The sequence below is a fragment of the Eumetopias jubatus genome, unplaced genomic scaffold (genome assembly GCF_037043125.1).
Source record: "Eumetopias jubatus isolate StellerSeaLion01/CBP00866 unplaced genomic scaffold, mEumJub1_p1.0 scaffold_4, whole genome shotgun sequence".
NCBI classification, from domain to species: Eukaryota; Metazoa; Chordata; class Mammalia; order Carnivora; family Otariidae; genus Eumetopias; species Eumetopias jubatus.
Genome location: NW_028274810.1, coordinates 98,465,723 through 98,490,038, shown reverse-complemented (window position 1 = coordinate 98,490,038; position 24,316 = coordinate 98,465,723). Strand labels below are relative to the sequence as shown.

General features: G+C 54.3%; 1 protein-coding gene, 1 long non-coding RNA gene and 1 other non-coding gene across 5 annotated transcripts; 1 reads left to right on the top strand and 2 right to left on the bottom strand.

Annotated features, from left to right (window-relative positions):
- Positions 1-4,617: 4,617 nt before the first annotated feature.
- LOC114213421 (small nucleolar RNA SNORA73 family) lies at positions 4,618-4,800 on the bottom strand. The gene has a single exon (XR_003610207.1). It is a non-coding gene; the product is annotated as a small nucleolar RNA SNORA73 family (small nucleolar RNA).
- A 51-nt stretch (positions 4,801-4,851) lies between these two features.
- On the bottom strand, positions 4,852-16,244 carry LOC114213412 (uncharacterized). Of its 2 annotated transcripts, XR_015768018.1 has the most exons (3): positions 16,104-16,244; positions 15,841-15,935; positions 4,852-15,147 (listed from the first exon to the last, which is right to left on the bottom strand). It is a non-coding gene; the product is annotated as an uncharacterized LOC114213412 (long non-coding RNA). The 2 variants fall into 2 exon arrangements; XR_015768019.1 differs by lacking the exon at positions 15,841-15,935.
- AGTRAP (angiotensin II receptor associated protein) lies at positions 9,980-23,972 on the top strand. Of its 2 annotated transcripts, none has more exons than XM_028108630.2 (5): positions 9,980-10,118; positions 18,093-18,127; positions 19,718-19,823; positions 20,682-20,877; positions 22,346-23,972. In XM_028108630.2, exons 1-5 carry the CDS (start codon positions 10,092-10,094, stop codon positions 22,459-22,461), a joined length of 480 nt encoding a protein of 159 aa, XP_027964431.1. In that variant the 5' UTR covers positions 9,980-10,091; the 3' UTR covers positions 22,462-23,972. The 2 variants fall into 2 exon arrangements, with proteins under 2 accessions (XP_027964431.1, XP_027964432.1); XM_028108631.2 differs by having other exon boundaries at positions 9,981-10,118; positions 20,682-20,856.
- Positions 23,973-24,316: the final 344 nt, after the last annotated feature.

Sequence of the window (24,316 nt, the reverse complement as noted above, 5' to 3'; positions counted from 1 at the left end):
ATCGGCCCATGATCTGTAGTTTGCCACTCCCTAAACTATACTGCTGACTCCTGGGTCCATGTTTTGCAGAAAGGTATGCGAGGCTTTTAAAAGCCCCTTCTGTCCTGGGACGTCAACTCAAATCCATCTCTGCTCATGAGGGTCGGAGGAGTACCGAAGTGAGGAGTCAAAGCCAGTCGAACCCAAGTCCACAGGGGTTTCAGCTCTCTGCTGCCAGCCTGGGTGCTGCCCTCAGGGGATCAGGTAGCTGGCTTGGGGGTCTATCAGCCAGGGTTCTCCAGAGAAACAGAACCAGTGGAATTTGTATTTATGTATCTTTAAATGTCTGTGTATTTATATATATCTTCTCTCTATACAGATTTATTTTAAGGAACTGGCTCACACTGGCAGGGGCCAGCAAGTCCGAAATCCGTAGGGCAGGCCAGCCGGCCAGAAACTCTGGCAGGAATTGATACTATAGCCTCGAGACCACATCTCTTCTCTGAGACCTCAGTTTTTGCTCTTAAGGCCTTCAGCTGATTGGACGAGGCCCACCCACATGGGGGAGGGTACTCTCCTTTACTTGGAAGTCAGTTGCTTGTAGATGTTGACCAAATCCACAAAATGCCTTCACAGCAGCACCTAGATTAGTGTGCAGTTAAATCCTCACATACTGCAGCTGGCCACCTTGTGACAGAAAACTGGTCATCACAGAGGGGCTTCTGGAGCTCAGCTCCCCAGCTCTGGATCACAGCACGTGGGCACACGGGCAGAGTTGTCTTTGGTGTGTCATGACGTTCTGGGCTTCCTCACTCCTTTGTCAGCCTGAGTGTCAGGTGGCGGCAGCGACTGCCGCCTGTCATGTAAGTGGGCACGCATGTCTTAGTGTCAGGACATGAAATCCTGGTGGGGGTGGCGTGGGGGCAGGTGTATGACAGACACTTGGGTAAGCAAGGGGCTAAACAGAGGCGTTTCTGTCCCTTCATTCTACTCCTTCATGATGGCATATCCTGAAACCCACATATTTGTGCCTGGGGGACCACACTGGTGATTGGTCCGTCCAGCGGGTCAGGCTGGTCAGCTCTGGGCATTGTGGTCCGGAACGGTCTCTCCATGCCCCAGCCTTGACCTTGTGTCAGTGCCTGGCACAAAGCAGAATGCCTGTTGAGAGAGGGAATACATTCACCCAAACACAACTGTGAGCTCGTTTATTGAGCTGTGTCCACAGCCGGAGGCACCCTCCTCTTGTGTAGCTAGAAACTCGTAGAACCCCCTTTTCAGAGCAGGAAAACGAAGCACTGAGAAATAAAGGCCACTCGTCCAAAATAGTGCAGCCACTCAGTAGCAGCCTCAGGGACCCCAGTCAAGTCTCTCTGACTCCAAAACCTGAACATGTCCACCGATCTCACGTTGCTTCTCAAATGCCACATGTTTGCTGAGCACCTACCAGGAGTCAGTCACCATGCCTCCCTATCCCCCACCGCCCCACCCACACCCCAGGTCACAGGAGCTGCATGGTGCATTTGGGGTCACCAAGGCTGCTGCAGGGCCAGCAGGGGACAGGAGTTCTGCTGGGCAGGCCCCAGCCCTGGACTGCCAGAACCGAAGATCACGCACTCACCAGGCCGCCTTCTAGAAAGCCCCTCGGGTTGAGATCCCTCTCAGGGGCTTCCCAGCAGGTGGAACCTGTGGAGGTACCCTGTCTGGTCCCGGCACCCACTTCCCCATTCTTCTCTTATGTCTCCCACACCAGGGGCACAGGCTCCCTTACTGTCCCCCAGCGAGGAACGTGAGCCCTCACGGACCTGCCGCAGACTGGACCCGAAAGCCATCGGCACTGAGCTGGCCCAGCAGAAGGGTGTGAAAGTAAACACCAGGATAAAGCCCTGCAGCAGATAGGCATCTTGGGGGCCTCGGGGCCCGGGGGCCATAACTGGCCTTGTTTGTGTATCCGAGCGATCACTAAGGTGCCATCAGAGTCCTCAGATGCCTCCCTTGAAATTCCAGCCCCAAGCATGCGGAGAGATGGGAGGCCGGACAGGCAAAGAGGTGGTAGCCTGAACTCAGGACAGACCGACAGAGCCGGGACAGGCGGTGGGAGGCAGGACACACATAGTTAATGAGAGCCTGGGCACGCGCACGCGCATGCAAGCACGCAATGACATGAAGTGGGTTGCTGGAGTGTGGCCCAGGGGGATGAAAGTCACAGGGCAGAGCATACTGGCACCAGCCTCTTCTGTCTGCCTTCCCTCTGGCTGGTGTCGAACACAACATCTGTTTTCAAGAACAGGACACAACTTCCTTTTCTGCTTCTTCCACGCTCACCAAGAGCCCCATGGGGCATTCTGATGTGTTCTCTGATGGCTGACGTGAGCTGCAGCCCTCTGCAGGGACAAGGTAAGATCACTAAGTGTCCGGTGAGGCCAGGACGGGGCTCACCCCGCAGTCATGTTCATAGGACCCCGATGAGGTGGCAAAGCCACAGGGACGTTGGGAATTACGGGCTACATTTTAAAAGCTCAAGGGGGAGTCTTCAAGGATCCTGAGTGGGGCCTACAAAAGTCGGCCATGGATGCTGCTGTAAGTTTGAATTCTGTGCCACTGGGACAAATATTTCGGAATCAGCCCCCCTGTGTTTTGACTAATCACAAAAACAAATGTGTCCTCTAGAGAGGACGTCCCTCCCACCTCCCGGCAATGTCCAGGCACCTCCAGAAAACCCAGGAAAAGAGAAGTAGCAGAATCGTCCACCCTGACTCCCTCTGGGCCCAGGCTGCCCCAGGATTGTGTCCCCTTCCTGGCTCTGAGTGAATGCTGCTCTGGCCATGGTGATTTTCCTGACGAGTTATATGGCATTCGATACTTTCAGTATCTTGGCATCCACCAGGGACTGGGCTGAAGGACAGGGAATGAAGCCTGGGAGCCCAAGAGAGTCACCCCAACCCCAGTCCTACAGGGTTCCATTCGGTTCCATCAGCTCCTGCCCCCGTGCCCTGCCGTCTGCTCAGGGGAGCTCGCCTTCGGGAAGAGAAAGAAAACCACAGCCGTAGATCCAAAAGCCAACACTGACCAACAAAACTCCCAGGCCTCCCCTATAACCCCACCAGACCTTAGGCCAAGAAACACAGAGCCAGCATGTTTGAGACGAGCTGACACAAACACTGGAGGACAGGTCTCCAGATCAAACCCCAGAAAGAACCCCTGGGCCACCAGGGGCCACGACTCTGCTTCCAGGCCTTTCTCTGAAAGCTTCTTGCCGAGGGCCCTGCTTTCTGACAGGTGCGTGTGACTTTCAACAGGGTTTGGGTGATGTTCTCTGCTCTCTTTCTTCCAGTTTGATTTACCCACTTGGGAAAGGAAGTGGCTGGGCCCCATCGCAATTGTGGGCCTCCAGTGCATTGAGAACCAAAGTTTGCTGGGTTGGTGCGGGGGGGGGGGGGGGGGGGGCGGGGAAGCATCTCAAAACCTTTCCTTTCGGTGCCTCCCTGGTGCCTCACACAGCGCCCCCTGGGGACTGATGATCGCTGTCCTTATTGTCAAGATGCACAGAAAAATTCAGAGGGATTAAGTGAGAGATGAAGTGACATAGATGCAAAGTGGCAGTGCTGCGGGTGGGGGTGAGGGGGCGGGGTGAACCACGGTGTCTCTGCTAATAGGAAAAGGGAGAAGAGCATCTTCCCGCCATCAAAAGGGTCTTTCCCGGTGCTTCCATTCAACCGGCATTTATCATGGGCCAGGACCTGCTGCGAGACGCTGCAAGATGCTGTAGGGTTTTTTTGTTTTTGTTTTTGTTTTTATAGCAGCAGGGCAGCTATTTGCTTACTGAGCATTTAGGAAGTGCCAGGAGCCGGGCCAGGCATATATGTAAATCATCTCACGTACCCCCGTCACCCTAGGGCTCGGCGTGGCTACCTAATTTGCCCAAGTCGCTTTGCTAGGAGGAGGCAAGGCGGGGATCCAAAAACACACCTGCATCCAAAGGACGCCAGCAAGCATGGGAAAGAGATGGGACAGTGTTTGTGATGCAGGCAGGCGGCGTCTGAGGACCCCAGAGTGGGGGTCCCGCAGGACCTGCCAAGAGGGTCCTTGGCTTTGTGCAGGATGAAAAGCAAATGTGTGCCAGAGGAAGTAACAGCAGAGTTTAACCAAGAACGTGAGTGACAGTGAATAGTGTGAGTGACAGTGTATAGCTGACGGAGTGTCTGGGAGACTCGGAAAGGAGAAGGAGTCTTGTCGTCAGCTGGGGCTAGGGGTTTCCACTGGAAAGGAGTCTAGGGTATATGTTCCTGCGGAATCCAGGGTAGGGTCAGATCAAAGACGAGTGATGGTGAATAACAGGTGTTATCTTATAAATCATCGAAGGGATGGGGTATTGATGCCAGCATCGGCCGAGGTTTGTTGGAAGCTGGTGCCCTGGAACATATTTTTGGGATCTGGCTCCCCTTAGGTGTTATCGGGTCTTTGGGGCCTAGGACAAAACTCAGAGAATGAGTAACTTTTTTGCTTCCCCCGGAAGTGGGAACATAGCTTCTTTGGCTTATTTAGAGGCAAAGTAAAGAGTAGGAGTAAATGGGGCCCGGCAGAAAGAGAGTGGGGATGGAGCCTTTCTACTTTTTGTTCTATGTTTTTTTTCTTTTTAGATGGTTCCTGCATGGTTTGTCCCCTCAGGCCTTGTCCACAGGGCTCTGAGAAGCCACAGGAATATGTAGGTGCAGACTCAAGACGCAGCTTCATCTCCAACACTGGGGAAAAGGATTGTACATCGTGGGGCTTAACCCTGTGCTCCCCTACGCCATCTGGACAGCACCCAGGTGATGTAGGAAAGACATTAGGGTTCGAAGCCAATGGCTGAGAAAGAATTCTTGAGATGTCTTTTGTGCAAAAAGATGGTTTTATTAAAGCTTGGGGACATGATCCGTGGGCAAAAGGAGCTGCACTGGGGTCACAAGGAGGGGTCCATTATAGACTTTCAAGTTGAGAGGGGGTCAGGGATAGCATAAGTCTCCCAGGTATTTCGGAAGCAGGTTTCCAGGATCCTGATGGGGCTAGTTATTGTTGGGAAAAGTCATTTATTACCGTCTAGTAAACCCTCAGTCATGAGACCCTTCAGATGTATATCGCTGGGTCCTACGCTTGGGGGATGATTGCCAACAGGTATCTTGGGGGGTAGAGATAAAGGAAGTTTCCAAAGGAATTTTTATATGTTAAAGTAGACTTAAAGGATCCTGGGAGTCAGGCTAAGATTGCCTTTTGCCCTTCGCAAAGTATTAACACCGAGGCAGCTGAGTTCCTAGAGGAATGTCACTCTGCCTGTTTCAAGGACTTGTCAGTGGGCTGTAGGTGGTAAGGAAATTTAATTTTTCTTTTGCCTTTGTTTCCCACATCACTGGGAAAGGGACCTCCCAGGGTACCCACGTTGCAATGCCTCAAAACATTCTCAAGAGATTTCATTTTTTCCCATCCCGTACTATACAAGTGAATTTGAGGAAAGCCTATTTAGAAACCAGTCATTACTATTGACTTTCTGGTGTATCTCCTTAATGAGTTCCTCACTGTTCTGGCAGTATGCAGGTACATACGCCCATCTTCATCTCCGGTACCATGGGAAGGCCTTGTGCCTGACACCAAATCCTCGGCATCCATGGGCAGACTTTGAGGGGGTATGCACGTTTTATTTACACGGCTCCCATGCAAGTTTTGCTCACTGTGACTTTGGCTAAGTCATCCAAACTGTAACAATTTCTCCATTAACAAAGTAGCAGTTGCTACCCTACCACATGAGAATTAAAGATGTGAAAAGAGAGACGAGCCTTGGGGTGCCTGGGTGGCTCAGTCGGTTAAACGTCTGCCTTTGGCTCAGGTCATGATCCCAGGGTCCTGGGATCAAGTTCTGAGTCAGGATCCCTGCTTGGCCCGGGGCCTGCTTCTCCCTCTGCTACTGCCCCTCCCCCCAGCTTGTGCACACGTGCTCTCTCGCTCTCTCTCTCAAATAAATAAAATCTTCAAAAAAAAAAGAGATGAGCCTTTCTAAAACCAGCACCACTGACTGAGTGGCTTCCTGGGCAGAGCCTGACTACTAGTGGCACCCTGAGGACAAGCGGAGGCGGGTGGCTGGTCTTCCCAGTGCCTGTGATGGGGGGAAGTGGTGCCCACATATGTGTTCAGCTGGTGTGTGCTGGCTTCATTCCCTGAGTGCCTACCATGTGCCAGGCATGGGGCTGAGCACTGAGGATGCAAGACCCTCCTACAGCTCAGTCTAGTTGGGGGAACAGATAATAAACAGCAAACAAGTAAACTGAGAGGCAATACCTGCAGATATTGAGAAGTGCTACAAAGAAAATAAGACAGGATGCCACAACCATCTTGGAAAACAGTTTGGCCATTTTTTTTAAGAGTTTATTTATTTATTTGACAGAGAGACAGTGAGCACAGACAGGGGGAGTGGGAGAGGGAGAAGCAGACTCCCAGCTGAGCAGGGAGCCCGATGCGGGGCTTGATCCCAGGACCCTGGGATCATGACCTGAGCCGAAGGCAGATGCTTAACCCACTGAGTCACTCAGGTGCCCCAGTTTGGCAATTTCTTAAAAAGGTAAATAGATACCTGCTATATGATCCAGTCATTCTGCTCCTAGACATCTACCCAAATAGATGTTCAGTGACTATCACCTGAATGAATGAATGAATGAATGAATGAATCTGTTCTGCATGTCTTTCTGTATTGAAGGTACAGAAATAAAACTTGGCTGAGGCAGACAGGATTGGTGAGGGACATGATAAATTTCTTTTTTATTTTTATTTTTTTTTAAGATTTTATTTATTTATTTGACAGAGAATGACACAGTGAGAGAAGGAAGACAAGCAGGGGGAGCGGGAGAGGGAGAAGCAGGCTTCCCGCGGAGCAGGGAGCCCGACGCAGGGCTTGATCCCAGGACCCTGGGATCATGACCCGAGCCAAAGGCAGACGCTTAATGACTGAGCCACCTAGGCACCTCAGGACATGATAAATTTAAACTTGAATTCCAGAAGTGTGCTCACGAAAGCTATCACCCCAAAGCCTTGTGGAATACGCTTTGTGGGGGCGCATTTGTCCTTGCATAGTCAGGACTGGGTCATGGCTCCCTTGAGAATAGTCACTTTCCTTTGTTCTTGCGAGCTACACCCCAACCCCAGCCAGCTGGGTCTGGTGCCCCCTCCCCCATGCCTCCCGCCCCAGCTGGTCAGGATGAATGCAGCGTCACTGTGTGAGCCGAGCCGCAGGGACATTCCACAGACCCAGCCTTGTGCTTCCTCCAGTCTGTCTTTCCCTTCTTTGCCTCACTCCATCCTTTGCATCCCAGCCTGGGCTACATTTTCCTGAGATAGAGGCGGTGGAGCTGAGGGGCCGAATGTCAAGGTCCCAGAGCCAGACCGCCTCGGTCCCCAGCCCAGTTTCATACCAACCAGTGACTTGGGCAATCCTTCCAACTTCTCTTAACCTCAATCATCTTACTGTAAACAAAGATGAGGATAGTACCTGCACCATGGGGTCATTGTGAGAATTTACTGCTGAGAATTGACTACAGATCATTTTTCACATTGTCTTCCACAAATTAACTATTTAATTAATGTCTGCCTTAATCTAGGACTTGTTTGTTTTGCATTTTCTCCTCCTAAGGTGATCATGGTCTTATTACACAGTTATAGGCTTGGAAGAAACACCTCTAGGATCTGAGGTGGATGGGGACTGTTTCTTAGAAGAGAACTGATAGAGGCCGCTGGGTGGCTCAGTCAGTTGAGCATCTGCCTTTGGCTCAGGTCATGATCCCAGGGCCCTGGGATTGAGCCCCGTGAGGGGATTAAGCCCTGCCTCAGGCTTCCTGCTCAGGGGGCAACCTGCTTTTCCCTCTCCCTTTGCCACTCCTCCTGCTCCTGGTCTTTTGTGCTCTCGCTCTCTGTGCCAAATATATAAATAAAAATCTTTAAAAAAAAAAAAAAAGGAGGGGGGGCGCCTGGGTGGCTCAGTCTGTTAAGCGGCTGCCTTCAGCTCAGGTCATGATCCCTGGGTCCTGGGATCAAGCCCCGCATGGGGCTCCCTGCTCAGTGGAGAGCCTGCTTCTCTCTCTTCCTCTGCCCCTCCCCCGGACCCCCCATGCGAGCTTCCTCTCTCTCTTGCTCTCCCTCTCTCTATCTCAAATTAATAAGTAAATCTTTTTTAAAAAATAAGAGAATTGATAAATAATAATATAATGTTATAATATCCACCATTTATTGAGACATTACTCTCTTCTAGGTATCACATAACCAATAATTAACAGTAACTAATACTTAATGACAATAGTAGCCAATTCTAATTTAGCACTTACTATCTGCCAGACCCTGTTCTAAATGCTTCTTTGTGTATTAACAAATCCTAACAACACTTTGAGGAAGATAACTGTTATCGTCCTCATCTCACATATGAAAAAACTAAAGCACAAAGAGGCAAAGCAACTTGCCCAAGTTCCACCAGTAAGTGGCAAAGCCAGGATTCAAACGCCTCTTCTCCTGTGTGCTAACTCCACAAAAATCAACCTAGGTGTAGCCATTTCGCAGCTCAAGATCCCAGTGGCAGGCGTTGGGGTGCTCTGTCCCCTGGGCTGGAGGACTGTATCTCCAAACAGGGCATCAAATTAGGCCAGTGGGCCCTGAAGCCCTGCAAAGTTCCCCCTTTCTTTGTGTCTGGAGAGAGCACCTGTCTTGATCCGATCTCAGGACCCTCCCTCTCCCCACCGCCAATCCCTGGCAGATTCTCAACCTCCCATGTGGTTTCTCCCTCCTGGAGACAAGAGCAAGGACTCAGACCAACCCTAAGGGGACCCTTACCCCAGGTGACTCCAATAAAAAGCTGGTGTTCTCCAACTGAGAATTTTCTCTGGTTATGGGTGAAGGATGGGGTGGGGAGGGGTGGGGTGAGGGTAGTCAACAGCCTAAGAGAGATGCCAGGTAAGACAGCTCTTTCTTTCCTCAATTCTTCTCATTTACAATTGAGGGGCACACAGTGTTTAGATAAAATCTTTTTGTTCTCTGGTTTTCTTCCTTCCGCAGAGAGGTGTTTCCTATAGGTTTTCTGCTGGTTTTCCAGCTAGATTTTCCTAAAGTTTTTGGTATACAGACTCAAGTGGACTCCAACCAGTATATCGATAATAACCTCCTGTATTGGTAATAACAATAGCTCCTGTGTATTGCTCACTTACTAAGTGGCAGGTACTTTTGGGCACTTTACCTTGACAAAGACACTATCCTTGACCAAATTTTAGTTAGGTTCCTCTGAGCCCTCTTCTCTGTCCAGCCTGTCCTTGCTGGGACTGCAAGATCCAGTTTTACCAAGACTCCTACTACGTCAGTTGAGTGAGAATCACCCCCCACCCTTGATATCTGGTCACCCTCCATATCTGATCAAGTTGCCCATCCCCCATCTTTGGTGTCTAAGTCCTGGCCTGCCTTTAGCAAGAATCCTGTTGGGTCAGTTTAGCAAGAATCTCCCTACCCTTTATATCTCCTCTTGGTATTTTCCATCCGCTGACCCCTCGCTCTGTGCCTGTCCTGACTGTCCTGGGTGGCAACGGTCTTGAATAAAGTCTCCCTTACCGCTCCAGCAAGTGTCAGAATAATTTTTTCACCCTCAGCATGAATGAGTTCATCTAACCTCAAAAGGATCCTAAGAGGTAGGTACCATCAACGTCTCCACTTAGAAGCGAGGAAGGAGGGAGGAGTGAGGGTGCCCTTGGGGATGAGACATCAGCTGTTGGCACCTGGACGTTCCCCCAAGTTCTTCGGCTGCAGGCGGTCCATCTGTTGGGATACTAACCAGGCAACATACTGCGTCCTTTGCGACACAAATCCCAATATTCTCCAACAGCCTGCCGGAACCGCGTGGGAGGCGGCGGGAGCTAGGAACCCGGAGGGAGCAAGCCGCCGGACGCCGTCTCCTGGCAACCGGGCCGGGGTCACGTGACCCGCCTCACGTGGCCGGGGGCCGCGCCGCAGTCCGAGCGGCAGCCGCGAGTGGGGCGGGGCTGGGCAAGTTTGTTTCCCGAGTTCGGAGCCCAGGAGCCCCCGCGGCTGCCGCGCAGGTGCCCTCCGCCTGGGTCGGGATGGAGCTGCCTACCGTGAACCTGAAGGTGGCGACGGGCAGGGTGGGGCGCGGGCGGGGCGGGTTGCCCCAGAGTGTGTGGGGGCGTTTGCTTTTTTCAAGAAGGATTTCAGAAGCGAGAGGATCGAGAGCTCGGGGCAAGAGGGGGTGGTAGGGAGACAGCGAGAGCGTGGACCCCAGGTGGGTAGGAGGTGAGCCGACCGGCCATAACAGGGAAGAGGGATCCAGGGAAAGGCCAGCAGGGAAGACCGAGGGGGAGCTGGAGGCGGTAGGGGAGGGAAAGGGCCGCCCGTTCCCCTTTCCAGCCTCGGCGCCTCCGGCCGCGAGCCCCGGGAACCTGAGGATCGCTTTGGCCTACGCGCCCAGAATTCCGCTGGAGAGAGGGAGGGAGGGAGCCGCGGGGTGGGGGCGGGCCCTGAGAGCCCGAGGGGTCTCGGCGGCGGTCACCTGCCGGTCGCCCAGAGAGGGGGCTAGACCTTTCATCTGCACGCCCAGCACCGCCCCGCCGCTTCGTTGGCTTCATCAGGTTAAGAAAACCCGAAATTCCCAGACCAGTGGTTTCCAAAGCTTATAAATCCAGCGTCCTTATTTCATAGGAAACAGGAACTCCAATAGAAGTTACTTAGAAGCAGAAAACCCCAACTCTGTGCCGTTAGGAAAGCACTGCGCGGCTTCCTGGGGTGTCTTCATTTCCTGTGGCATGTCCTCAGCTCCTCCAGATGCCAGTGGCTTCTTCATTTTCTCCCCGCCCCTGGCCCTGCGGGCGGGCTCCGCTTCTGGGCTGCGCTGACAGCAGAGGGGCTGGGGCCTTTAGCTTTGGGCTGGAAGGTGTGAACGTTGGCCCAAACCTGCCATTTGGGGTCTCGGTGCTGTCCCCCCTTGAAACTATATCCAGGAACGCCCTTTTACTCATCAGTGACAAAGCATTTAGCACACGTGGTGTCCAGCACTGAAGGAATCTGAGAGACAGAGGACCACAAAACAACACAATCCATATTTGGATTATTAGACGGGGTCTGCGTTATGACTTCACGGAGGCAGATTTCCCTTAATCTCATCTCCCTCCCAGAAGCTTCCAGCCAGTTTGGTTTACAGGAGGGCAACCGAGGTTTGTTGGTATTAACATTCACTGTGTCCCAGGCAGTGTGGAGTCAGTGCCCACTGCCTTCTCTCTGGTGAGAGATTTGCCTAGAATCATGGCTAAGAGAGCATCAGGCGAGGGACAGAGCTGCAGGAATGGAGAGGGCAGGGGGCCCTCATTCCTGGAGCATCTGTGGTATGCCAGGTGGTTCATTTGATCACAGCCACTTCGGAGAAAGCTGATATTGTCGCCTTTCTTACAGATGAGCAAACTTCGAGGCAGATAAGTAACTTGCCAAAGTCCCACAGGGATTAAGTGGCAGAGTTAGGCTTTGAACCCACTGGGGTCAGACTTCAAAGCCATACCCTTTCCTGACCACCAGTTAGGGCTGACTTTGGCCTTGACGGTTTCCATCCACTGGGAGGGTTTCGTCAGTTTGGGGCTTTTTTTTTTTTTTTTTTTTTTGGGCAACTTTATGGGCCTGACAGGCCCAGTGTGCCCACAGGTATGAGCTGTGCTAGTGTTCTCTGCCCCAGAGTGAAACGGGGGGACCTTCCCTTGGCTTAGAAAACAGGACCCCAGGTTTCCAAAGGTCTTAGCTGCTACCAGTCAGAGACCAGTAAGTGCTGGGAGGCCCTAGGGGCCAAGGTTGCTAGGGAACATACATCCCATTGAATTTGAATATCAGATCAACAGTGAATAATTTTCTAGCATAAGTATATCCTAGGCAATATGTGGATCACACTAACAAAGGGCTTATTAACCAAAATTCAAAACTAACTGGGCGTTCTGTATTTTTGTTGTTGTTGTTAAATCTGGCCACCGTAGGGAGGGCGGCTGTCGTCTCCTTGTTTGTAGGCACTTAAGTGGGATGTTCTGAGATCAGGGCCCCTCAGGAGCTGGGAGAATGCACACCTATGGACCTGCATTCCCTCGTTTCATCTAGTCCGTGGCATTTGGTTGAATCCTGCTTGTGCCCAGCCCTGCTGGGAGTGGTCAGTGGTGCCAGGTGAAAGAAACAGCTGCCCCAGGCCCTTCACACAAAGGGCCGTCCCTACCTGAGTCCCATCTGTGAGGCAAGTCCTGAGCTGGAGAAATGACATCGTGACAGGCCTGGCCCTGCCCACCCCCCAGCTTCCTGTCTGTCTTCCACTGTCTTCTGTCCGGCCACATGGGCTTCTTTTCAGTTTCCAGAATGTTCCATGCTTCCTTCTGCCACAGAGCCTTTGCAGGTGCTGCCTCTTCTGCTTGAAATGCTCTTCTTTGATCTCTGCCCCTAGTGAACCCCCTGCTCACCGTTTTTACCCTGGCTTAAATGTCACTCCCTCAGAGAAGCCTCCTAACCACCCCACTCTCCCCCACCCCGTTGTAGAATGAGGCTCCTCTTCCTTTACTATAACTCTCCCTCAGAAAGAAGGTCTCACTGGATCCCTCATTCCTAAGACGATGATCTGATCAGGAGGTGTCTCCCATGACATAAAAGTTCTGCCACAGCTGCCCTGCTCACCATTGAGCTCACCGTTGAGCCCCCAGGGTGGGGTGGCAAGCAGATGCCAGCGATGCCGGGTGAAGTGTTTGAGAAACTTAGCACCATTTGATCATGTGTCTCAAGCCTCTGGGAAAAGGAACCCATGGAGTTTTGTGAGAAAAGGCCGTGGGAGGAGGGTCCAGGGAGTAGTGTAGCCTTAGGGTTAAGGACTCAGGAAGCTGACTTCCTAATGCTAGCAATGAGAATGGCCACGCACTGAAGGCTGACTACCTGGCGGGCACTGTGTTTTGTGTTTCACAGGCCTCTCCACCCTCCTGGACCACTAGATCCACAGAACAACCCCATGACATAGGCGTGATGGTCCCTACTTTATAGAAGAGCAAACAGCAGTTCCGAGAGGTCAGGTGACTTGCCCAAGATCACACAGCTTCCAAGTCATGGAGCTCCGGCTCCATAGGATCAGATCCGCATATTTGGCTTCATTGCCCACAGAGTTAACCACTGGCTGACTCTGCCCCCCTAGAATGGCATTCCTGACTTAGGTCTCTTAGCCTTAGCTACCCTTGGGGACCTTCCTGCCTCATGTGACAGGCTGCTGAGTGTTTCCACAGGACTAATAGAACTATATTCCCCATATTGATCTGTCTGTTGGCCTTAAGTCTGTCTACCTCCTGTCCTGGAAGTCTCTCGCCCCCCATCCCATTCGCCCCTGGGCCCTCTAGTGGCACATGAAGGGTCTAAGTCCTGGTGCCCATGACCCCTTGGCTTCCCCTTAGCCTTCCCTTCTGGTTAAACCTCCTCATTTCCACCCACCCTTCCCTTGCTCTTCCAGATCCTGACAGCATAGCACAGACTTTGCCACTTACTAGCCCTGTGACCTTAAGCAGGTCTCTTAACTCTCTGAGTATCCGTTTCCTCACTGTAAAAAGAAGATAAAAATAAACCCTACCTTCTAGGGTGATAAGAGGAGGATCCCGCGGTCCAGGAGTTGGTGGGGCATTACATTTTTAGTAGCAGAAAAAGACCAGATAGAGCGATCGGACACTTGCATCTGAGCTCTCGTTTGTCAGTATCACACTGTGGGCCGATTACTTAATCTCCCGCTGCCTCAGTGTCTTCATAAGTAAGAGAATATGAATAGTCCCCCCCACACAGTGGCCAAGTGTTCAAGGCAGTGCAGACACATGGCAGGCAGGTCCTTGTCAGTTACAGGAGGTGTGTTGTTAGCTTGTTAGCGCTGTTACAGGATGCCTGTTCCATGCGGGTACTTATGGTTGTTACGTGGATTCGTACAGTGACTGTCAGACACCTCTCTGTGGTTGAGGCACCCCACTGGGACATATGGGGGCGGGGGATAAAGATTGCCTCCAGTTCACAGAGAACGAACCTTGGGCACAGACACAAAGGCACATGGCCCCTGGACGAGAACCCAGGCCTCCAGTCCAGCATCCTGTGACCCCCGGCTGCCTTGGCTCGTCCTCCCTCCCCTGCCCGGTCTTCTGGGGAAGAGCCAGGCAGCCTCTTGGGCGCCGAGCACTGTATGAAGAGTCCAGGAGCTCCGGTCTCTCTTTGCTCTTGCCCAGCCAGGGTGGGCTGCCCAGGCGCATTCTCAGAGCCCAGTGCCTGCCTTCCCCAGTCTCTTGGGCAGTACCTGAGAATCCCTAGTATCCCCTTGGTTACCAGAAACCGTCCCAGCAGCCGGCAGACAGTTCTTTGTGCTGAGATGAGTCACTGTTCCCTCCTGTGTCAGGAAGAGCTGGGCCCATTTGGCTCGGTTTCTGGTTGGAGCTCTTCTGGACACCAGGCCTCTGTAGGCCTGGGTGGTGTGCCCTCCCATTACAAAGATGGGGAAACTATTAATAAAGAGGAGGATTCGTCTTCTGGGGGTTTCTATTCCCAGGGGCTTAAGAGACATGATCAAAAGGTGCTAAGTTTCTTAACCATTTATAAAACAAAAGTGACGGCACATGGAGGGGACACAATATGTCTTTAGGGGTCCTCAGTGTTTCCAGGTTGCACTCTTCCCAAACAGATGGCTTCGTTTTGGACTTCGGGCGGGTGCTCACTGCATATTACAGGTCTTTCTGGCGCTTGGCAAAATATTTGTCTCACAGGTGACACAGCCATTTCCCCACAGGCTTGCCTGCATCTCAGCTGGCCTCCGGGTCTCAGCTTTTCATCTCCCCTTCATCAAGCAGGGCTCTGCAGGGCCAAGAAGCACCCATGTGTTAAAGACCCACTGTGTGCATGGTCTGGATGTGGGAACCAGAGCACTTGGAAATGAAGACGGTTTCTGGAATAGAAGCCAACAGCCGGGAAGGCTCAGGTGTTGATTTTCAGGAGGAAGGTGGTCATGTGAGCTGCCTCCCCTGTGCTCCCTTCCTCGGTGTTTGCTCTCAGTCTGAAAGCCAGACACCAGGACCACTGTGGCTGGTCACGTGCTGTGGCCTTTGAGGCAGGGCTTCTTCCCTCTGTGAGCATGGTTTCCTGTCAAGACAGAGGGGGTATTGGTTGGCTCTTGAGATAAAGATCAGAGTTCTTCCCCACAACCCCCAGGCTTGGCCCTGCCCACCCCCCAGCTTCCTGTCTGTCTTCCACTGTCTTCTGTCCGGCCACATGGGCTTCTTTTCAGTTTCCAGAATGTTCCATGCTTCCTTCTGCCACAGAGCCTTTGCAGGTGCTGCCTCTTCTGCTTGAAATGCTCTTCTTTGATCTCTGCCCCCAGTGAACCCCCTGCTCACCGTTTTTACCCTGGCTTAAATGTCACTCCCTCAGAGAAGCCTCCTAACCACCCCACTCTCCCCCACCCCACCCCACCCCATTGTAGAATGAGGCTCCTTTTCTTTTTCTTTCTTTTTTTTTTTTTTAAGATTTTATTTGTTTATTTGACAGAGAGAGAGAGCGAGAGCAGGAACACAAGCGGGGGGAGTGGGAGAGGGAGAAGCAGGCCTCCCGCCGAGCAGGGAGCCTGATGCGGGGCTCGATCCCAGGACCCTGGGAACATGACCTGAGCCGAAGGCAGACGCTTAACGACTGAGCCACCCAGGCGCCCCAAGGCTCCTTTTCTTTTACTATAACTCTCTCTCAGAAAGAAGGTCTCACTGGATCCCTCACTCCTAAGACGATGATCCGATCAGCAGGTGAGACATAAAAGTTCTGCCACACAGCTGTCCCACTCACCGTTGAGCCCCCAGGGTGGGTGCCAAGCAGATGCCAGCGATGCCGGGTGAAGTGTTTGAGAAATTTAGCACCATCTGATCATGTCTCTCGAGCCTCTGGGAAAAGAAACCCATGGCAGACTAAGCCTCCTCTCCCTCGATCTCCCCATCTTTGTAACGGGAGGAGCACACCTACCCAGCCCCAGAGAGGCCTAGTGCTCAGGCGACACCGGGCTCACGGTCAGGTTTGAGCCGTGGCTCTGCCACTGGGCAGCAGTCACTCACCTCGGAGCCTCAGATTCCTCAACTGTAAACGGCACCTCTGGGGACACCTCTGGGGGTTGGAAGGATTAAAGGCGTCCACGTACAGAGCACAGAGTGCCCACACCGACGAAGCGCTCCAGAGCAGAGGTAGCCAATCACAAAGCTCCCTTCCAGGGCAGAGGTAGCCAATCACAAAGCTCCCTTCCAGGGCAGAGGTAGCCAATCACGAAGCTCCCTTCCAGGGCAGAGGTAGCCAATCACAAAGCTCCCTTCCACAGCAGAGGTAGCCAATCACGAAGCTCCCTTCTAGCACCAGCCTTCCATAGAGTACACACGTGGCTTTCTCAGGGGCTCGGCTGCTCGGTAAAGGCAGGAGCGTTGGTCCTTGCAGAGCTGTTCTCCCAGCTTAACGACTCTCTTTCGGCCATGGCACCAGAGCCCTTTTGGTTCACTCGCAGTGGGCCCTGAGGAGCAAGGTGGAACGTCCCGGCCGTTTCGGCTCCCCCCCACGTGCAGAAAATGTCCACATTTGTCACAAGCTCCAATGGCTGCCCTCCGCTGAAAGCCCGGGCCCCCCCACCCTGCGAAGGTTGGGAGCACCGGAGTCAGACTTACACTTGAACTCGAGTTTCACCCTACCATCGGTGGAATCTAGATCAACTTAATTTTCCCCGGAGTCTAGTTTTCCCGTCTGTAAAATGGGAATGATCATGGTGTCTGTTCCAGACGCTCTCGTGAGGCCCAAAGAAGGTGGCGTGAGGTGTTTGGCACAGAGCAGGTGTGCAGTAAATAGTAACTCTTCTCGAAGTGCTTTTCCCTCCGTAGCCAGAGTTCTTTCTTGCGGGTGGCAATCCCCACTTCTGCCCTTTCACTGGTCCAGAAGCCTGGACAGTTCACTGAACACCCTTGCCGTGTCTGCCCTCACACTCAGGCCGGTACACTGCCCCCTCCCCAGGCTCTTGGCATCCCCCCTCCCAGCTTGACCCCCCCCCTCCAGTCCCTTGAGTAACTCTTTCAAGGTCCCCCATCTACCATTGGGACCCCGATGGAAGCTCCTGACTTGGGGCTCCTGGCCCCCCTGCTGGTTCGGGTCCACTCCCTCTTCCTCCCCATTTATGTTCCCTCTGCCACATCTGGAGCACCTTGCTCTCCTCCCTTTTGCCTGGCTGGTCCCTGCCTGTCCCTTAGCAGGAGCGCCCTCCTACTTCCAAAGCTCCCGCTGACAGCTGCCCTGCCCTCCCCGTAGCATCTGCTCCCTCCTCCTTCATTTGCTTTCCAAGCAGGGCCCTTTTGATTACCAGGAGTAGAGACAAGTTCTGGTGAAGGGGGCTGCGATTTTAAGGACATAGGGGAAAATGAAAGGGGTAGAATGGTGTAGAAATCTAGAAAAAAGCCAGAGGGATTTTTTTTTTTTCCTTAAACCCTACCAAGTTACTTGCTTGCAGAAAGCCTTTGGTGGCTTCCCTCCATGAACTTAGGATAAAATCCACCCTCCTTGCTGAGGCCCTCGAGGCCCGCCTCTCCCCCTGGTCTCCCGCTACCCTCCCCCTGCTCTTCCCCTCCTGCCCCCTGGTGCTCTCCTGCTCCTCGGATGCAGGTAGCAGACAACCACTGTGCCCCACACTGTACCCCAGCTCTGGTGTGCCGAGAAACCAGCCTCGTTTGAGTCCCACACCCCCCCCCCCAGCCATTTCCTGTCCAGGTATATCCTCTGAGGCCAGACCAGATTGTGAAGCAGGAGGGGGTGTGGGTGTCTGCTGCCCCAAGGGAGTAGGGCAGAGTGACATGGCAGCTCCTCCTGGCCTGACCTGCACTCTTCCTCCTTCACCCCTGCTTCGCTCACTGCTGCTGGTGTTTTATTGTTGTTGTTGTTGTTGTTGTTGTTTAAACATATTTATAAAGCCCTGTTAGGTGCTAGACAGGGGCTTCCTGTGTTTTCTGGCCCCAGAAGCTCTCCCCACCCCTCCCCAGACGGTGGTCTCACTCATAGCTCTTTTTTCCTTCCCCCAGACGATCCTGCTGGTTCACTGGCTGCTGACGACCTGGTGAGTGACTCCACAGATGTCCACTTCTGTGTCCAGCTGTCTCCCGGGATCTGGGTCCACATACCCCCAGGCTCTCATCCATGTGTCTCCTGGCCAGTTCCAGAACTAAATAGCACCTTTGTCAAGAATGTCATCAGCATCCCCATGTCCCAAGAATGTCTGAGGGGCAGGCAGTTTCCAGAGGCCTCGGCCATAACTCACCCCCCCCCCCCGCCCCCGGATCCCAGAAGCTTCAAGCCTTCATCCTAGGGGAGGTGGCTGGCCCAGGGCAGTCCCCACAGCTCAGATCCTCCTCCAGACATTGCCCAGGCCCCTTTGGGGGCTTGGCATGACTCTGGTTCCTCCCCAAGGCCTTTGTATCTGGAAGGTGTGAGGTGCTAAAGCCAGGGGGCCGGTCTCACATAGCCTGCTGGACTCCCCGAGGCAGCCATGGGGTGGATGCCGGCTAGAGCTCTGTGTGTCTGTGACCTTGGGTAAGTCACTTAGACTCCCTGAGTCATTTTCTCACCTATAAAATGAGGGCATTACTGACCCTCCCATTTACCCTGTAAGGTCACTGGAAGGTGAAAGCCGAGTTTTAGAGACTGTAATAACCCCTAACATTTCTTGAGGGTGTCTAGGAGCCAGCCACTGGGCTGAGCACCTTCTGTGGGTTGGCTCCACAGCTCAGCAAGTAGATACTTTATGACCCAAGACACAAGGTGGGGTCACGTGCTTAGGGGTGGACCCTATTTCTTATGTCACACTCCTGCCCAGAGATGACAGACTAGGGATTCAGATGGACCTGGGCAGGTCCTGGCTCAGCTGTGGTCCAGCCGGGTTACCTTAGGCAAATGGCCCACCTCTTGGGACCTTAGTTTCCATCTGTAAAACGTGTATAAGGATAGCACACATCCCTCAGGGGCTGTGAGGGAGAAGCATGTTGTGCTCATCCAGCACTCCCCCGGGCCTGTTACAGAGGGACGCTTGAGCATTGCAGGCTTGATTTCATTATTACTGTCTGTTTTACCTGCCGAGCTGTGGGGCGATTTCCCTGCCAAAGCAGGACTGGAAACCACTGAGCTTCTGTGTGCATTTTGCAGACCTTGAAGTGTGCTGCACGTGTAAAATGGTTGTGAATAATGCAGACAGTGAAAGTCATGGCTAATGACTTCGGGAAGCAAGGTCAAAATACAGATTTCTCAGTCATACTCCCCAAGATTCTGAGTTGTGGTCTGGGCTGGGGCCCCTGCACTAGCTTCTTAAAACCAAAAAGTCAGGGCGCCTGGGTGGCTCAGTCGGTTGAGCGACTGCCTTCGGCTCAGGTCATGGTCCTGGAGTCCCGGGATCGAGCCCCGCATCGGGCTCCCTGCTCGGCAGGGAGTCTGCTTCTCCCTCTGACCCTCCCCTCTCTCATGTGCTCTCTCTCTCTCTCTCTCATTCTTTCTCTCAAATAAATAAATAAAATCTTTAAAAAAAAAAAAAAAGTCAGGTGACTTAAAGACTATCAAGCTGAGTCAGGTTCTGCGCTTCACAGCTTTGTACGCGTTCTCTGTAGGGAACACTTCAGAATCCAGAAACCTGACCTAACTCTGGTGCCTCTCCCCACAGGGGCTGCATCACGTTCTCGGGCCCCTATCCCTGGGCCAACTTCACCATCCTGGCCGTGGGTGTGTGGGCCGTCGCTCAGCGGGACTCCATCGACGCCATAAGTCTGGTGAGGTGGGGGAAGCAGCGAGGGGACTGGCCTCAGGGTGGCCCGTGGCCCCCACTCTTGCCCCCCCCGCCCATCCCAATCCTCTCTTCCAAGGAAGGGGGCCCCCACCCCACCCTTTGTTTTCCATTTCTAAAGTCTTGTCAAGAAGCCCTCCCCAGCTGCCAGCCCAGGTGTGTCTTCACTAGCCTGGCCTGGCTCTCGGCCTTCCCGGCTCCGGGAGCCCTGAGTCTGCTCAGTGCCTTCCCCCAAGAGAAGCATGGGCGGGGGCCCCCAAGTGCCCCAGCTCGGCCACTCCTCGAGGGCACTGGAGCATGTCCCCGATAACCCGCCTCTAGGGCCCTCTTTTAGCAGGGAGCGGTGGGGCTGGGAGCCCCACGAAGAGGGAACTGCTGTACTTTGTGAGGTCAGAGTGGACACAGCCCCGCTGAGCTCTGCCATGGGGGAGCTTCCCAGCACCCACTGCGCCCCGGGGGGCAGGCAGCCCTCCAGCAGGGCCTGTCAGGATGACTAAGAAGGGAGTTCCCTGTGGTGCAGACAGATCGGGTGAACTCCAATTTCACCCGGAGATTCTAGAACCAAGTCTTGTGCCCCATCGTGGCCACAGGCTAGGTCCAGACCTGGGTCCCCAGATCCCTGGGCTGGGTGCTGTAGTCCTCGCTCAGGCATCTCACCCACCAGGCCCTGCCTGCTTGCTGATCTGTTTTCCAGCAAAGCCCAAGGACACAGGAGGGCACAAACGGAGCTTCCAGTCTGGTGTTTGTGGTAAGGGAGCCATGAGCCATGATGGAGCATAAGGGTGCTCATAAACCCTGATGGCACATGGTCCCCCCCGGGCCCTGCGCCTGGCCTGTCTTGCAGTTCCTCAGTGGCTTGGTGGCCACCATCTTCCTGGACATCGTCCACATCAGCGTCTTCTACCAGAGGGCCAGCTTCACGGACACAGAGCGCTTTGGTGCCGGCATGGCCATTCTCAGCCTGCTCCTCAAGCCCTTGTCTTGCTGCTTCGTCTACCACATGTACCGGGAGCGTGGGGGTGAGCTCCTGCTCCACATTGGTGAGGCCACCACCTCCGGCCAGCTCCCTGACTGCCCCTCTCGCCGGCCAAGGTGCTGGCGGCGCCATCTCCCGCATCTCCCCTGTCTCTGGCTGGCCTGACCCACAGCCCCTGCCCAAGTGAGCTGGCCTTGCCCTGGGGGACGAGGGCTCAAGGCGTCGGGGTGGGGGAGGTGGGTGCTTGGGTGCTGACACTGACCACCAGGCTAGAAGGTCTGCAAGCTCCGGGCTCTGCTGCATGAGCCCAGGGCTCCCATCCCAGCCTGCTGTGAGCTTTCCTGGGCATCAGACTACGGGCAGGGTTGGGGGCAGGACCAGAGCCCTGTCTTAACCTGAGCATGGATGCAGCTGGGTGTGCCCCAGTCCTTCAGGCAGCTCTGGGAGGCCTGCAGCCTGAGGCTGGTAGGCATCGGTGGGGCCAGCCCCTCCTCTCAGCCCCATGCCTAGAGCCTCCCCTCCTGCCATGTGGGGTCTGGGTGGCCAAGGGAGGGGGGCTGCTGGCATGGGCCATGGAGCCTCGGCTGAAGCTGGCCCTGAACTGTGGTGCTTTCCCTGCTGACATCCTGGTCACCTCAGCCTGGCCCACCAACTGCCCCTCCCACACCCTCTTGAGCTGTACCTCCTTCTCCTGGCGGCTGGGCCATTTTCCTGTTCTCTCTCACATACTGCTCATCTCCTTCCAGAGAGGTGGGGAGAGGGTGGGGGTGGTCTTCCACCGTTCCCTCCCAAGAAGAGAGGCCCAGAGGGGCCCATGACCCACCTAGAGGGGCGGCTGGGCCAGGGCAAAAGGCACCTGTGGCCTCCCCAGGGCTGATCTCAGCAATGCCCTGGGGTTGCGGGGAGTCACTCACATTCCTTCCAGTGGGCAGATGAGGGAGCTGGTGCCCAGAGCCCCTGGGACTTGTTCAGGGTCAAGTGTGCAGGGCAGAGAGGGGAGCAAAGAGCATGGGCACTTAGAGCCCTCCCCCCTACCTAGGACCCCCAGCCCAGCGCTCTGGGCTATGCAACTGTGCCAGCTCTGGGCCTTCTGGATACAGTAGCTCGGGGTCCACTCTGCCCGGGAGAGGAGCCTGTGGGCCAGGGCTGGGCGTCCCTCTGCTCAGATGCATGCTACTCCGGGAAGGCCCCAGTGTGATGGCCAAGAGCACTGGCTTTGGGCCCGTGCTGCCTTGGCTTGAAATTTAGTGTCCTCCGCGTCAAGCGCCATACTGGGGACAAGTCAGTTCATCTCTTTGACCCTCAATTTCCCTGTCTGTAAAGTGGGGGCAACCCAAATACCTGCTCTGGAGGGTTATGGGAGGATTGGCTGAACACCTGCTAAAAGCTGGGGGGGGGGGGGCGCTGCTGCCCCTGCCATTGTCCCAGTGCCTTCCTGGTGGGGGGGGGTGGATCTTGGTTGGGACTCAGTAGACTGCCTTGAGTCCTCACCCTTCGTTTTCTCCTTCGCCCCTCATCCCCCCCACCCCCAGGTTTCCTTGGACCATCAGAGGAGCGCAGTGACTACCAGACGATTGACTCACCAGAGGCGCCCACAGACCCCTTTGTAGGCTCGGAGGGCAGGGGTCACTCCCCGCAAGGGTACTGAAGCCAGTCTGCTTTGGCCCCAGCGCAGGGGCCAATGGAGCAGACCCCATCGACAGCCCAGGCCGCATCGCCCTCCTTGTGCCTTGGGTGGCATTCTAGAGATGTTCCTGACCTCCACCCCACTTTCTTGGACTGTGTTCTCCTGTTGCCCATCTCCCTAGTCAAGTGCCCTGAGTGGCCCGGAGCCCCGTGCACACCTGTCCCAGACTCCCTGAGGCCTCCTCTCCCTTCAAGCCACCCCAGTGGTCTGAGGCTGGGAACCGTGGTCTCTTTCCTCACCTCCCGTAGCGGCTCCGTGTAGCCCCTGTCCAACCATGCCTGAGCCAGTCCTTGCCCATAGTTTACTGACCTCGCCCACAGAAGCTCTGAGAGCTTTGGGTCATGCTCAGTCCTGGGAGCAGCCCAGCATGGGAGTGAGGTCCCTGTGCTTCTCACTGCCTGGCAACTTGGTGCTTAGGGACCTTGGGGGCTGGAGGCAGGAGGTGTCTGCAGCACCTGAGACCCACCGCGGCCTCCAGCTGCCCTTCCCACAGCCATGGCATTCACGTTTGGGGAATCGGTAGCTGGGTGTGTTTTGAGCCATGGTTAATCTCCCAGCCGGTCTGGGGCCTGGACCTGCCATTCCTGAGAAGATTTCTCCTTTGAACCCGCAGGGAACCTGGGCTTAGCCACCCATTTTGTTGTGGCAGGAGGAAGCAGGGGCTCACTCCCCAGCTTTGGGCTAGCCAAGGCCCCAGCAGAGGAGGGCGCTGTTTGGTGTGGCTAATGGGCATCCATGTCTCTGAATCAGATGACTTGGGTATTGGTTTCCTTCCCTCTCTGCCACTTTCTGGCTGTGTACCTTTGAGCAGCTTAATGTCTCTGACCTCAGTGTCTTCTGGAAAAGAGCTAATGCCTGCCCCAGGGGTGATGAGGCGAATGAAGTGTGCAGTGCCTGGCCCTCAGAAAGCTCCCTGAGCCACAGCAAAGTTGGTGGGTTGCTCCTTGATTCTGTGATGATGTGGGGTCAGTAGGCAAGGGGCGACCTCTTCCTGGCAGACCCCATGTCCTGGTGTCAGGGCTGACTGGGACCAGCACCCATCCAGAAGCCCCAAGCGTCCCATGGCCAGGGTCCTAATCTGCATCGACTGGACCAAGTGTTGACCTCAGGGCCTCACAGGCCTGGGTTCTCCCAGGCCATCCCGGCTTGTCCCTGGCACAAAGAGATCAAGGCCTAGTGCACAACCCCACCACCCTCCTAGGGCTCGGTACATGGTACTGCTGAGCGCAGGCTGCAGGGCTCAACTCTGGCGCCTGCTCTCAGGGAACAGACATTGAGAGTCCTCTGTCAGGAGGCAAGAGCTCCGAAAGGGACCCCTGGGAAGGGACCAAGGGACGCTGAGTGGCTGCAGCTGCAGTAAAGCTAGAAACAGTTTCACCATCAGAAGGCGACGAATAGATAACCCGTGGTACGTTTATTCTATGGATATGGTTCAGCAGTTCACGTGAATAAACCAGATCTAGTTCTGTTGACATGGGTCCCCCTATTGTGAGCAAAACAGACTGTAGAATGGCATCTTCAATGTGAGCGTTTGCATGAATTTAAAAACCTCCAAGCAATATCATATGTCGTTCATGAACGTATATGTAGTGAAATAACAGAAGTGTGGACTAGAAGGAAGGACCCTTCAAGGTCATGGCTGAGGCAGCCTTGCGTAGGGGAGAGGTGTGACCTTCGGGGCATGGGACTAAAAACCCAAGTTCCGGTGCTCTTGTTTATACCAGTTCCTGGCACACAGCAGGCTTGCGCTGTGCGCCCTCCTGTGTGTATGTGGTGAATATGTCAGATTTCCAAAGAGAATGAAAAATTGGGGGGG

Coding starts and splice junctions, on each gene's coding strand:
- AGTRAP (XM_028108630.2), top strand. CDS start 10,092: ATGGAGCTGCCTACCGTGAACCTGAAG. Junction 18,128..19,717: donor CACTGGCTGCTGACGACCTG/GTGAGTGACTCC, acceptor CTCTCCCCACAG/GGGCTGCATCACGTTCTCGG. Junction 19,824..20,681: donor CCATCGACGCCATAAGTCTG/GTGAGGTGGGGG, acceptor CCTGTCTTGCAG/TTCCTCAGTGGCTTGGTGGC.